Below are 15,375 nucleotides of genomic sequence, written 5' to 3'. Positions count from 1 at the left end.
TTGTAACATTTTAGCCATGATGGACTGCATCACAGAGTACATCAAGATCTGTGAGCTGTCCACCCTGCCTCTACTCCAGGTTTGGAGACAGGTGAGCTGAGGAGGGTAAGAAGAACATCTACAAGAGGAGTGTTCACTTGGGTCACTGGGGTTAGGAGGAGAGACTGGAAGGTGCTGGGCTCCAAGGACCAATCCCAACACCATCGACCAGCACCCCCCCAGAATAACTGGGGGGGTGCTGGTCGATAGTGTTGGGGTGGGCCCTTGGAGCACAGGAATCACTTCTTTTTTCGTTATATACAGTATGTTGCCACTTGGGTCTATTATAGCCAGACATTACTTATCATTTCATTGTTATGCAGATGATCTACAGATCTATCTGCCACTGAAGCCTATAGCCACTAGTGTACAAAGCTCCCTGTTGGAATGTATTACTGACATCTAGCAGTGGTTGGCACACAATTTTTTACGTTTAAATGAGGACAAAACGGAGTGCATTTTGTTTGGTGACACTGTGACGGCTGACTTTGGCGCTTTGTCCGGATCTTCTGTCCCAAAGTTAGAAACCTGGGAGTGATTTTCGATAGCTTTTTAAAATTTGACCAACAAGTGGAGAATGTTGTGAAGAAAAGTTTTTATCAGTTGCGTCTTTTAGCCAAAGTGAAAACATTTTTGAGCCGTCACAATATGGAGAGAGCTATCCACGCTCTAGTCAGCTCCAGATTGGACTATTGCAATGCACTTTATGTTGGCATCGCCCATTCTTCTTTTAGCCGTCTCAAGCTAGTACAAAATGCAGCTGCCACCTTTTAACCCGTGAAGATCCTCTTCTTCTCGTTAAGCAGGGTCTTCAGTTTCGGGGTCACCCAGGGTTTGTTGTTGGAGAAACACTGTACCTTCTTGGTTGGAACAGTGTTCTCCACACAGAAGTTGATATAGTCCGTGATGCAGGTTGTTAGGCTCTCAATGTCCTCCCTGTGGGGCTCACACAAAACATCCCAGTCTGTGGTGTCGAAGCAGTCCCTCAGTGCCATACTGGTCTCCTCAGACCAGCTCTTCACATACTTTACAGTGGGAGGTTGTTTATTCACCATAGGTATGTATTCAGGGGACAGATAAACCAGGTTGTGATCTGAGCGCCCCAACGGGGGGAGGGGTGAAGAGGTGTATGCGTCCTTGGTATTCACATACATTAAGTCCAGTGTTTTTTATTGTCTCTGGTGTGGCAATTTACATACTGGGGGAAGGTGGGAAGAGTGGAGGACAGCGAGGCGTGGTTGAAGTCGCCTGAGTTGAGGAGGAGGGACTTGGGGTGCGCTGTGAAGTTTAGATACTAGAGAGTGCAGGGATTCACAGCCTCACCTGTAGGTCGATGTAAGGTGCTATATAAATAAAGTACATTTACATTTACATTTACATAACTGTGACTCTTGGACAGGTGAGAAAACTCCACCTAGGCAAGTCTGCGGGATCAGATTGAATGTCTGTGAAGGTCTTGAAGATCTGTGTTATCCTGGACCTGAAGAGGATACCGGAGCCGTGGAAAACCTCCTGCTTGGTTCTTGTTCCAAAGAAATTGAATCCATTCGGCTTCAGTGATTATGGACACGTTACCCCCACATCTCATGTGATCAAGCTGCTGGAGATGCTGGTCTTGGTCCACTTCAGACCACAGCTGAGAATATCACTTATATGCAGTTTGGGCATGGGCGATGAACTCATTTACCTGCTGCAGACAGTTCACTTGTACCTGGATGGATTGTTAGAATCAAATGTTTTCAATTTTCAGTTTGCAGTTTTCAGTTCACCTTCTACCCCTCTGAATTCCTCAGGATCAGTCCACCTGCAAAGGTTTTGCATTGATGCTGCTGTGGTTGGGTGAATGAGTGATTGACAGGAGGAGGAGGAGGAGGAGGAGGAGGAGGAGGAGGAGTGAAGGGATGTGGTGCAGGACTTTATGGAGTAGTCTAATAAAATTCTGAATGTGAAAACGATTCAACACGTGACCAAAACCAAGGAGATGGAGAGTGACTTTGGAAAGAAAAGAATCACAACACAGCCCACCCGTATCCTTGGAGAGGACATTGGCAGGATGGAAAAGTGCAAGTACATTATGTACAGTAGGACGGACTAAACTAGTGGACTCAAGTTGATGCTGTGTGAAAGAAACATGTGACCAGACACAATTACTGAATAACCTCAGATCTTTCCCCAAGGTTTTGGACATTTTCTATCAGCCTGTCATCTTCAGTGTTTTGTTCTACACTGTGGTGTGCTGGGAGGTGGGGGCCGCAAGTGAATAAAGAAATTGATCAAGGACACTGGCCGTGTGATTGGCTGGACCGCTGGATAGTGACGGACAGAGGACTATTATCCATTCTGGAGGATGGAGAATACACCACCTCCAGCACATCAATGAGTAGCAGCATAACGTCTTCTCCAACAGACTGATGAGATATCTGCCACCACAAGGTTACACAGTTACACGGGCAATAACTCTTTGATAACACTGTATGTCGGAAAAGGCTGCCAGAGCTGTGGTCTCACCTTCTTAAAACTTTAATTAAGTTGTTCTTTGTAAACTCTGATTATATTTTTCACACTTTTTACATTCATCCCATTAATTCTTGACCACACTACCTCACGTGTATATATCAAAGTCTCTGGTTTTACACTGTTTTTGTATTCTTTGCTGATTTAAAACTCACATTTATTCACTTTAATTCAACACACATACACTCAGAATATTCAAGGCATCCAACAGTTGCTTTATTTCTTTCAGCTGTCTCTCCTTTTTATGTTGCAAAGTGAACATAATCTGCATAGTTTTCTCATGTCTACCTATGTGTGCTTCAGGATTGGGTGGAGCTTGTGGTTACCTAGTGGGCGCTATGGACTGGGGCCACTCCTTGCTGGGTCGGCTGCTGGGCTCTGAGTACCAGGTCATCTACTTCTTCTCAGCAATCACCTGGGGCTTCTTTCTCATGGTGCACCTCTTCAGTATTCCAGAGACACCTCTTACCAAGGACCCGTCTGTGTTGGATGCCTCATCTTCCAGCGTGCTCCCCCTACTGCCCTCCCACAGTAATGGTTATGGATCAGTGAGTAAGGAGTCAGTCTCTCAGGTCTCTCCACCACCTGCCACAGAACTCAGATCCAGATCCTACTCGACTCTGAGCGAAAGGCCGAGGTCTTTCTCTGCTCTGGGAGAAGCCAACTCAGTGACGTCCAGCGCAAAGCAGCCGAACAAGGAGGTATGTGATGTGATTGCATTGTAGTATGTGTAAATATATTCTTGGAATCATAAATTCTCATATTTTTTTTCTCCGTCCTTCCTTGTACTTTAATGTCAGCTTGCATTCAAGCTACTTGGGCAAGTTTGTGTGAAACCGGATCATCTGTGGTAGTCCAGCTAGAGTCAACACCTTTCAGAAGAGCTTATTGAAATGTCAGGAATGCTCGGCTCTCTCAGTCGTGGAGTAAATGTTCAGTGGATTTGAGAATACTTGACTGAGTGGTGTTTTGGTTTATTACCTGCTGAATGAATCATCTTCCACAAAGATGCAAACTGGAGGGCATAGCATACCTTTGAAGAATGGAGGGGTGTACTCCATCAGGGTGGAGTCAGTTAGATGCAGGTAATCAACCCTAGCAAAACAGACCTGGAGGTTCATATTCCTCTATGTTTCACTGTGGATATCATTCTCAATCCTGCAAACCTCTTTAATTTTCAGCCTTCTTTTACTAAAATCAGAATCAGAATAAAACTTTATTGCCAAGTCAGACATAGTCAGACAAGAGAACTTGACTCCGGTTAACACGGGATGGAGGAGGGAAAAAAAGGCAAGAACAAGTCTTAAGGCTGAATTATGCTTCTGCGTCAAAATGGCGCCATGCCTACGGCGTGTGGTTTGGGTCGACGCAGAGGACACGCCGTCACCTGCGGCGTCACTGACGTCACCTCCCGAAAATTGTAACTACGCGTCGAGGAGACGCAGACCACACGCAGACCGAGAGGGCTGTGATTGGTTCGTTTGAAAGCGAAGCATTTCCGGTTTCCGGTTTGAAGCAGTAGTGAACTTCCAGGGCTCTTTTCTTCGTTTATATGTGATTTTTTTTGTTTTGGTTTTTTGCACAATAGTTGTCCTTATTTCTTTGATTTACTGTGACCGGAAAAAGTCGGATAAACCATTCAGAAAAAGATTGCTAACTAGCGGTCGCGGGGGGTACTGCACCGCGACCAAATGGAGTGACGGAGAGGTCTGAAGGGTTCAGCACGGCGTCACGGCTGCGGCGTGTGCTCTGCGTTGGTTTGACGCAGAAGCATATTTCAGCCTTTAGACTCTGTTTTCCAGCCATTCACTCTTAGAGTGTGGTATATTTTGGCGCAATTCAAGTGTTCCCCCTTGTTTCTCCTTCTGAGAAGTGGTTAACATTCATTCCTATCTAGTCAGACTTCTCACGGCATGGTGATGGTGTGTCTACTTTTTTTTAATAGCCTATAACTAATATAGATGTTCATGGGCTCAGAACCCATGAAAATATTGTAGAGCCCACCAAACGACCCTTACTGAAACCTTTAGTGGAGCTGTGTTTTAATACAAAAGAAAACGTGTATTTCCTTAGAATAACAAACAGACCTCTGTCCCAGTTGTGAAGGTATGTTTCCCCACGACCTGATTTGTGAACAATGCTCTGCTTTGTACATCACACACGCACACAATTACAGCAGGTACGCAGGAAGTAAAAGTGTATTCATGTGAACAGGTGAATAGATCAAATACACTCAAGCTGTCTTGTCAATTTTTCCATTTCCTTTCACATGTCATGCTCATATTCTTCATCTCAAAGTTGTCTGATATTTGCATTCGTACTTTTGAATCATGTTCTTTATAAATAAGGAGTTTGGAGGATTAGTGTGCAGCAATGAGCCCCAACAGCAAAACCAAATATCCTTTCACGTCGGTCTTGCTGGTTGCCCTGGTTTGGAACGACACTCAGCCATGACCAGGGCTTTCCCAGCAGAGCGCTGCATTTAAACAAGATGATTAATCGTATTGACTCTGCCTGTCACCCCATTAGCATTTTTTGCATAGCTTTATTTTATGTTATCGTCCTCCGTCCATCAATTTATCTCCTTGTTTATGTCGAACAACTCATTAATTCAAATTAAGGTATTTACAGTGCATTAATGTTTGCTTTGGTTAATGTCTAATCTTTTGAACTGCTGTCAGGAGACCAATGAATGCAGTGACAAGACATTTTTCCTGCCAAAACTGTGAAGATTGGTATCGATTTTATATTTATGTGTTTACCTGCAGGACCAGAAGAAGATGACATTAAAGTCACTGATAAAGGCCATTGTTAACATGCCAAGCCACTACAGAATCCTGTGCATCAGTCACCTCTTCGGATGGGCAGCATTTCTTTGCAACATGCTCTTCTTTACTGATTTCATGGGACAGGTATTGATTTTTGTCTTTTCGTGGGTTGTTTGAGTCTTTGCAAAAAAACTAAGCAAAACAACAACAAAAAAAAACAAATTGTGTTAAAACTTTAAAAGCTAAATGTCATGAGGTGAGTTGAGAGAACTCAAATGCAGGAGATACAGAGATATTGTGTAAAGTCCTTTATTTAAACAAAACAAAAAAACCACCCACACAGGAATCCAAGAAATTATTTCCAAATCATTTAGTAGAAAAACAGAAGAAAGCCATATAGATAACCTAAATAAATGCAGACAAACAGACGAGAGTGGAAGTCAAATGGACTAACAGTTGGCGCAGCCAATTGCTAGCTGTTATCATCATGCTACTGCGCTTAGCGAAGCCGCCAGGTGCTTGTACAGACAAGGATGTTCAACAGTAGCCTATATTCTGCCGTAAATGTCTGCCAGCAGCTCTGGAGATATTTAGTTGCGAATGTGCTAAAAGAGCTGGTAGGCAAAGCTAATATTAAATGACATACAGTTAGGGTTGCCACCCGTCCCGTAAAATACGGAATTGTCCTTTATTTGAGAAAAAAATGTTGCGTCCCGTATTGAACTAATACGGGACACGATTTGTACCGTATTTTCATTAACTTTTACACCATATTCTAGTTGAATTATTGAAATAAGTTAACTTTTACACCATATTCTAGTTGAATTATTGAAATAAATTAACTTTTACACCATATTCTAGTTGAATTATTGAAATAAATTAACTTTTACACCATATTCTAGTTGAATTATTGAAATAAATTAACTTTTACACCATATTCTAGTTGAATTATTGAAATAAATTAACCTTTACACCATATTCTAGTTGAATTATTGAAATAAATTAACTTTTACACCATATTCTAGTTGAATTATTGAAATAAGTTAACTTTTACACCATATTCTAGTTGAATTATTGAAATAAGTTAACTTTTACACCATATTCTAGTTGAATTATTGAAATAAATTAACTTTTACACCATATTCTAGTTGAAGTATTGAAATAAATTAACTTTTACACCATATTCTAGTTGAATTATTGAAATAAATTAACTTTTACACCATATTCTTCACCTGTAGGCTATATTACATCTGGGCTGATGTGGACATACAGAGCATAGGAGGCTATTTCAGTTACTAGTATGGTTGTCTGTCTGTACAGTCATGCAAGTTCAATGCTATTAAAGCACTTTAAACTTTAAATCAAAGCATTTTGTTTTTTCATATAAAATAAACACATTTTTATTCAGTTTAGAAGTTTTGGGGCTTTTTTTTGGCTCCTGCGCTGCTGAAATCAGGGCGTCCCTTATTTCTATTTCTGAAAGGTGGCAACCCTACATACAGTGGTGCCTGTTACTGTTGGCTTCCCGAGCAACATGGCTGTGCCCTAAAGAAGAACCATGGGCTTGAAACTGCTCTTTAGAAACCAATGGCTCACATGACTTAATGCTTCGTTCATTGATTTTACTCGATCAATATTTGTTGATATTTTTTTCTTTCTTTCGGAGCCTTATAGTTGGATCGAACAGGATATTTGAAAATGTCACTTTAATCTTTGTTCATGTGCAATGTCAATTTGTTGTCTTTTTTTTCTCCATTAAGCAGAAGGCTGGACTAGAAAATGTGGCAGAGGGATTGGGAGTGATGTTTATTAAAGTTGGAACGAGTTAAACAGTACATAAACTGATAAGATAATCAGATTGATGCAGAAATTTAAAGAAATTTAACTTTACATGCTTTGTGTAATATGATTATTGTTATGCAGCATAATTTATACGTTGCACTAATTTGTTATTACCACAAGTAACAGAACAACATGTGTGTTTGCTTACTATAAAATAATTTGCCATTGCATGATATAATTACATTTCTTGCAGATAATTAAATGAGGGGATTGCATGGCTGCATGTTGAATGTTACAGGAAACAGCAAATTAGGTTAGCTTTACATAAAGAATGAATGCAAGAGGAAATTGCTTTGAAGAGATCCAGGGAGGATGCCGCTTTGCTCCTAGTTTTCATCCTGAACTATGCGTTACAGGTGGCAGCTTTATATTTTAGTGGGATCTGTATTTGGGTGTCTGAACTGACACACAAATCAAAAACTGGGTAAAACCTAGTCTTCTCCCTTAATTTGAAGCATGAAAATGCGTCGATCTTTGAGCCGCTCATATATGCAGGATGTGAGATGTGACAGCCCGATCAGAGGGGAATTATTGTGCCTTGTCATTTTTTATCTCCAACTTCACACTCTGCTGCACTTTCTGTACCTGGGAAGTGAGTGGTTCAGAGCTGTGTTACAGCTATCAAAGGAGGCTGAAACCAAACAAAGGTGCTGGAGGCTGGAGGAGTAAATGAATGAAACTACAGGGGTGCAAATCAGAAACCGTACATTTGAATCCCAACTGACGTTAATAAGTGAAAAGTCTGTTAGTGGCTAATTTTGTATTTTAATTAATTTAAATTTATAGTTTTACTTCATTTGGATAATTCAGGCAATTAAACCTCTCATGTTCAGTTTGAAAAGGCATCCTAGATGTTTTTAAAATGCAATTAATTAAATGAAATACAGTAAATCCCACTACCACTTCACCCTCAAAATTAAGCCACAAGGGGTAGGGCTTTGTAATCTTCCCTAGGGATTGGGACACCACTTGCCACGTCACTGCGTGGTTTACGTTCGGGTACGCAAGCGACTGCATAGTTACGTTTGCACATACATCACACCATATCAGGAAGCCGAGAGCTAAAAGGTGTTTTAATTTCCGCTGTAGCGCTGTTAATATGCCACTTTATTAAGTTTTAATATTTTTTCAGGCGTAAAAGTAACCGTTAAGATCTCCAACCTGGGCTCAGTTTATCCAAATAACGCCTGATAAGAAATTTGCTCCGATGTTTTTCGGGGGATGAGAAGAGCCGCCGGGTCGGGAGAAGCAGCTGGTTCCGCATTAAATCGATGCAGAGCCTACGGCGTAACCTACGCCGTAGGCTCTGCGTTGGTGTAACGCGGAACCATAAATCAGCCTTTATTCTGGCGAGATCTGAAAAAACTTCGCAACAAAGGGCAAGCGAGTGATTATGTACATTCACTGAATGAATATTATGAAAGTAAAATATATATTTCTCGCTAGAAATGTAATCAAAACGCATCTTTATGCAGAAACTAACTCATAATATTTGAGAAAAAAAAGAGAAATGTCCACCATGTTTTTTTGTTTGATTCCGTCTACAAATGATGACGTAAAGCATTCTGGGAAATTTTCTCTAGCCCTCGGTCGGAGAGTCAACATCTGAAATCCCTCGCTCTCAAGGGCTAGATTCATACCCCCTACCCCTCATTATGCCCACTAGCCCTACATGCAAAGAGGAATTGGGACACCACTACCCTCACAGGAACGCGCAAAATCTAGGGGTAGGGCTGAAAAGTAGGGCTAGGGGGGGAATTGGGACTGGCCCTTAGTACAGAGACATCCCTGCAGACACACAAAAGAACAAAGAAAAACAAAACAACGTGAGAAAATCAAATAGAAAGGACGAAGGCAAAATAAGAAAGTGGACAACTTTATTGCCACTTCAAAACAAGAAATCACAGCGGCAACACAAGCCGGCTGCTGATAACTAGATATTTACTCGGCGGGTAAATGCCAGTCCAGCATTTATCCTTCTGCAGTCCAATACGCAGACACTCACATCACATTTTTTCTCAATAGTTCCCACAAAACAGTTTAAAACTCCAAGCACTTCAACTTCCTCTGACCTGGCCTTCTCTTGGTTCTCTCCAGAGTGATCAGAGTGGAGCACGAAATTGCACGTTACTAAACAAGGCCAACCAGGATTGTTGCATAAGCTGCAGGGGTCTCATTCACACAATGAAACGCTAGAAAGATATTGAAAGTATATTCACACACAATGCAAAAGGACACCAACATGGTTCTAAATAACAGTTCAGATATGAGGAAGAAAGAATGTTTGACGATCCGGCAAACATTACACTCTTCTATAATATAGATATCTTTTTCTTTTTTTTTTTTTTCTTTTTTTAAATATGAAGTTTGACATCACTTTGGGGCTCTAAGATGTCACATTTTCTGACTAAAACGATTCGTCAAAGAAGCAATCAACCAGTTAGACAATAATACAATCAAGACGTGAATATGAGTCAATGTCACACAAGGCGAGGTGAAAAGGTGAGCGCAGCATCATTAAGAAGAGGTGAAGAACATCACCCTATACCTGCACAAGCATTCAAAGTCATTAATCTGTGTTTGCGTGGGTGCAGACTGTGGGTGAGGGAGGAGGGCTGTCATCTCTTGACATGCAATAATGATGAATGTTCTGTAGTGTCAAAGGAGGCAAATCAAACCCTGACACTTCATTCAATGCCTCGGTTCATTAAGCACGGATCCACTGGTCTGACAACCAAACTGTAGGCATTGTTATCAAGAATAAGACTGGTGGGACATTTGTTGATAAGAAGTAGTACCTTTATCATAGAAAGTTACCCATATGTTTATGTTAATAAAGTTGTGTCGCCTCACTTATTCTCTCCCAAGTAGGGTGGTGTGTGTTAAACACTCTCCTCTTCACTCTCATCCCTCTATTTTGCAGATTGTCTACAAAGGAAATCCTTATGCAGACCACAACTCAACAGCCTATGCCACATATGAGAGGGGGGTAGAAATTGGCTGCTGGGGGCTGTGTATCAATGCGGTGTCCTCGGCTCTCTATTCATGTAAGTGAGTCTGTTTAGGTGTCTGCGTGGCAAAGTCTGAGTATGTTTACCACAATTATTATCACTGCAGTCATTATCCACAAACATCCTGACACACAATAGTTTGACAAGGTTGTGAAGGGCAACAGATAACAGTTGGAGATTGCTTCCGCCGTGATCTGAATTGGGTTTGCAGGTTGCAGCTGCTCATTAGGAGGCTGTGCACCAACGATGTGTTTCCAGAGGCACGCTGAGCCAAGCTTTTATTTGTACTTGAGTCCAAAAGTAGTTCTGCGATAGAAATATCCGTGTAAAATAACAACTGCAGGGGGGGTAGAGGGTGGTAATGTACTTCATTCAAAGTCGACTTCAGCCAAATAATGAAGGCTTGCTGTGGCCTGACTGTGAAATCGACTCTATTTATAGACTGGATGCTGAGAAAAAGATTTTTGATGTATGTTTTTGTTTTCATTGCTCCTTAGAAATTAAAGATAGCCTGTCGAATCAACCATCAACTGTGTCAAATCTAAGGCACTGAGGACCATAAAAACCAAAGCAATTATCACTTAATCCCACCATCTCCCCAGAATCAACACACCTCATGTGGCTTTGTTGATTCTTGAGTAATTGTAGCAATCCGTGACGCATGTGTTTGTGTGTTTTCAGATGTACAACGCTTCCTCCTGCCATACATCGGCCTGAAGGGATTATACTTTATGGGCTACTTCGTGTTCGGCCTGGGCACCAGCCTGATTGGACTCTTCCCAAATGTCATCACCACACTCATCCTTTGCAGCGTGTTCGGCGTCATGTCCAGCACGCTCTACACAATCCCGTACAACTTGGTAGCAGAATATCAGTGCGAGGAAGAGGTACTAAGCTGTCCATGATTTTTCACAGCCGAGATATTTTTAATTAGAAAAAATGTAAGCCAGCTAGAGAACGTGTACAAGGAGAATCTCTTCTTTGCTTTTGGATTTTGTCATTTATCTCAGGATGTTTCTCTACTCTGCAAAACGTTGTTCTTCCTGCACCAATCCAATCAGCTTCTGGCTGTAAAACAACAGATATATTCAGATTTAGCTATTACATGATCTATTAGCGAAAATCTCTGAGTTTTTGAATAAAGCCCAAAACGGCTTAGCCCCATAATATTTGCAAGACCTGATAGTGCCTTATGTTCCTAACAGAGCTCTCCGTTCTCAGAGTGCAGGTTTACTTGTAGTTCCTAGACTATCCAAATGTAGATTTGGAGGGCAAGTCTTCTGCTATCAGGCACAATTACTATGGAACCAACTTCCAATCTGGGTTAAGGAGGCTGACATCACCTTTGAAACCAAACTTCAAACCTTTCTGTTTAGTAAAGCCTATAGTTAGTGTAAACTCTAGTGTGTTAGGGCCAGTAGTCATAGCTGCAGCTGCAGGACCAGACTAGAGCAGCTGGTCTCAAACAGAGCTTCATCCCAGAGATGTTGCTATAGAGCTACGCTGCAGGGGGACACCAACATGATCCAATGAGCGGTGCCCCCCCTCCTTGTCTCTTTTGTGTATGTTTGCAGGCCAGAGCTTCAGGAGCTGCATGCTGACCTGCAGTCCCACCCTCTGACCGCCTCAGTGTCTGCTGTCTGCTTTCTCTGTTCTTCATTCTCTCTGTCTGTTTTGTCTTTTCCTGCTCTGTCCAGCTGTCCTCCAGCTGGAGGCCCCCCCTTATGATCCAGGTCCTGGTCCAGGTTTCTTTCCTCCTAAATGGGAGTTTTTCTTGCCACTGTTTGGCTTAAGGTTTTTCTCCCACTAAGGGAGTTTTTAACCTGCCAGTGTTTATGTAATAAATGTTCTGGGTCTCCGGAAAGCGCCCAGAGACAGCTTGTGTTATAATAGACGATATGTAAATAACATTCAATTAAATTGAATAACCATTATCTGCATCAACAATAGTTGTTAGAGATTAAAACTGGGGTCAACTCATGATGGAGCCTATTCATGTTGTGTTCTTGCATCGGATTCTGTGAAAAAAAAAAGTTTAAATAAAGCAAATCTGATAAAGTTGCGGTACAAAACAAGGTGCTTGCTTTTAGATGTGTAATATTTATAGCTATTAATAAATAAAAACTAGTGTGTACTAGAATTTCTATTTAATGACACAGGACTCTTATCTGATGGATAAATCTGCCAATTCCACCCTGCAGAGTAAATGAGCAAAACATATTTATTAAAGAAAATCATATTGATGACCAATGCAGAAAAGCAAAAGTCAATAAAATAAAAATTTAAAAATCAGTGATGATGCCGTTCATTTTCTTTTCTGATTGCTCTCCCATTTGCCTGGTCCGCCTCTTCACTAATCACTAATCTTACTACCCGCTGTGCTTCCAGGAACAACTGAAGCTGCAAGGAAGCAATAAAAGCCCTCGGGGCACCGGCATGGACTGCGCGGCGCTCACCTGTATGGTCCAGCTGGCTCAGATCATCGTGGGTGCAGGTCTCGGCGCTCTGGTCAACGCGGCCGGCAGCGTGATTGTGGTGGTTCTCTCAGCCTCGGCCATGGCCCTGATAGGCTGCATCTTCATTGCTCTCTTTATAAGATAAGATAAGAAAATCCTTTAATAGTCCCACAGAGGGGAAATTTGCAAGGTCTCTGCATTTAACCCATCTCTAGAGACTAGAGAGCAGTGGACTGCCATATGAACGGCGCCCGGGGAGCGGTTGGGGTTGAGGGCCTTGCTCAGGGGCCCAGGGTGGTTGACCTGGGTTGCATTTTGGGTTGAACCTGGTCCTCCAGACTCCAGTCCACTTCTGTAACCACTAGGCTACCACTCCCCATCCAATATGTGGAATGGCACTGCTTTGAAAGTGATTTTAAAGGTGTTGTTTAAATAAAGTGTCTTTATTGTTTCATTTAAATGGCATTGAGAACTTTCATTTTATCTCTATGACATCTTATCACCAGCTCTATTTAACATCTATTCGGAAAACATCATGAGGGAAGCCACGGAAAACACAAGCACCGGAATAAAGATTGGAGGAAGACTGATTAACAACCTGAGATACGCAGACGACACAACACTGCTATGCGAAAGCAAAAAGACCTCATGGAACTACTGACCCACGTGCAACACGTGCAACACGTGCAACACGTGCAACGAAGAAAAAGGGCTACTCCTGAACATGAAGAAGACCAAGATCATGGTGCTGGACAAGAACCGAACAGATTTCAGCAATTTCACGCTCAATGGAGAAGAACTGGAAGAGGTGAAGAGCTTCGTCTATTTAGGATCCACCATCACAACGGAAGCTAACTGCATGACAGAAATCAGTAGAAGACTGTGCATGGCCTGGAGCACAGTGGAGAAGCTTACACCAATATGGAAGAGCCAAGAAGTCAGCAAAAGCCTAAAACTGCGCATAGTCAGGGCCACAGCTTTCGCAGTTGCCACTTATGGCAGTGAATTTTGGTCTTTCTCAAAGAAAGCAACACAGAAAATCGAAGCCTTTGAAATGTGGACATATCGACGCCTGCTGCGTGTGTCATGGAGGGAGCACAAGACCAACGACTGGGTTCTAGAACAACTAAGAACAAACCCAATGCTGATGAAGCAGATAAGGAGGAGAAAGATGAAGCACTTCGGCCACACCATCAGACATGACAGCCTAGAGAAAACCATCATGCAGGGCATCACGGCAGGGAAGAGACCCAGAGGGAGACCGGCAAGAACCTGGGAAGTTGACCTTACCAAATGGACGGGAGAGAGCCTAGGGGCAGTTACAAGAATGGCCGAAAATCGGGATCTGTGGAATGCTACCGTCGATGTCACAGCAGCTCAACCAAGAGCCACCTGACCCAGAGAGAGAGAGAGAGAGAGACATCTTATCTGACATTCATAAAGTTTTGATGTTTCACAGCTGTGATGGAGCCTAAAAATTCAGTTTTAAATGACACATGAAACATGAAAAGACACATGTCTGCTTTGTTACAAGATCAGATTTACTTACACTGAAGAAACGCCTGTAGAACCATCGAGGTAAGTGTCAAAATATCCTCCAACTCACTCAGCAGTTGAGTGTGAAATAGTGAGATGTGCTCTGTTAACTTCAGTTTCATCAGTGAGGCCAGAGTGAGCAGGAGCAGTGGGAGGGGGGGCAGCTGCCGCTCAAATTATCATTGCGGTCAAATAGGAAGAATCTGACATGACACACATAATTCAGAATCTTGATAAAACATATCAAGCTATATAAGTATCTGTGCATAAAACTCAGTTCTTTATTTATATATTACGTCAACATCTAATAGCCTACTACACAGAGAAAGCTTGATGAGCAACATTACAGTTCTCTTCTGAGCTCTCTCGATTCCACTACGTGTTTTGAAGTTGCCGTCTCTTATAATTTATCTTTCACATGTCTAATATATTTCATCATGTTAAGTCAGGTCTCCCCTGTTGGTCTGACAACATCAGAAAGGAAAAAAAAACATTGCATTATTAGTGTTACTGCTAATGTTTCATTGGTTATTATTGTATTTTAAAGGCAAGCTAATCTCCATAAACCCCACTTATGTCTAGTTTATTTCTAGAGTAGCCTTTACGCTGTTAAAAACATTAGCTAATTAGAAGTGACATTTCAAATTGATGTTTCATTTAGATATTTGAGGAACACAAAGCTGCTCAGTCCTCGTGAACATTGCTATGACTTATTATCTTGTGACTTTATCGATGAGTACCTTTTTTTATCTCCTCAAGAACATAGTCAGAACTTACAGTTATTCACAATTATTATATTATACAATAACATATCATATATTATTATATCACAGTTATTAAATCGTATCCATTTGTGTTTGGAGTGCAGACATTTCTCTCAGTTAGTTGCCTTGATTTGAAGCTGCACATCTGAACATTTACTCATGTTAGTCATGTTAGTTTTTTTATGAGGAAGCAGGACCTTGCATCTTCTCTAATTTTCGAACGTCGATGCTGAACTGGTGAAACTTTTACACTTTAATAGCTGCAGCAATGAGAGGCTAACACTTGCACTGATGATGAAACTGCAGGTTCCTTTTTCAGTGTTGCAACACTCAGAGCCAGTCAATTATAATCAATAACAATCAAAGACTCTGAATATTAATGTGATTTTAAGCTTAGTTGAGGTCAAGTATTTCTTCTTGTCACCATGAAACAGTAGTTGCTTGT

The 15,375-nt window shown here is 41.7% G+C and overlaps 1 protein-coding gene across 1 annotated transcript in view; it reads left to right on the top strand.

Moving 5' to 3' along the window:
- The window catches only part of slc45a2 (solute carrier family 45 member 2), a 34,348-nt gene extending 21,311 nt beyond the window's left edge, over window positions 1-13,037 (top strand). Inside the window, exons 3-7 of the mRNA XM_061733272.1 lie at window positions 2,857-3,254; window positions 5,322-5,465; window positions 10,087-10,210; window positions 10,856-11,061; window positions 12,563-13,037. Of these exons, the coding sequence (XP_061589256.1) occupies window positions 2,857-3,254; window positions 5,322-5,465; window positions 10,087-10,210; window positions 10,856-11,061; window positions 12,563-12,775 (1,085 nt within the window). The 3' untranslated portion in view covers window positions 12,776-13,037. The remainder of the gene's footprint in view (window positions 1-2,856; window positions 3,255-5,321; window positions 5,466-10,086; window positions 10,211-10,855; window positions 11,062-12,562) is intronic.
- Window positions 13,038-15,375: the final 2,338 nt, after the last annotated feature.

This window comes from Cololabis saira, chromosome 11 (assembly GCF_033807715.1).
Source record: "Cololabis saira isolate AMF1-May2022 chromosome 11, fColSai1.1, whole genome shotgun sequence".
NCBI lineage: Eukaryota > Metazoa > Chordata > Actinopteri > Beloniformes > Belonidae > Cololabis > Cololabis saira.
This window is presented reverse-complemented; position numbering and strand designations above follow the sequence as displayed.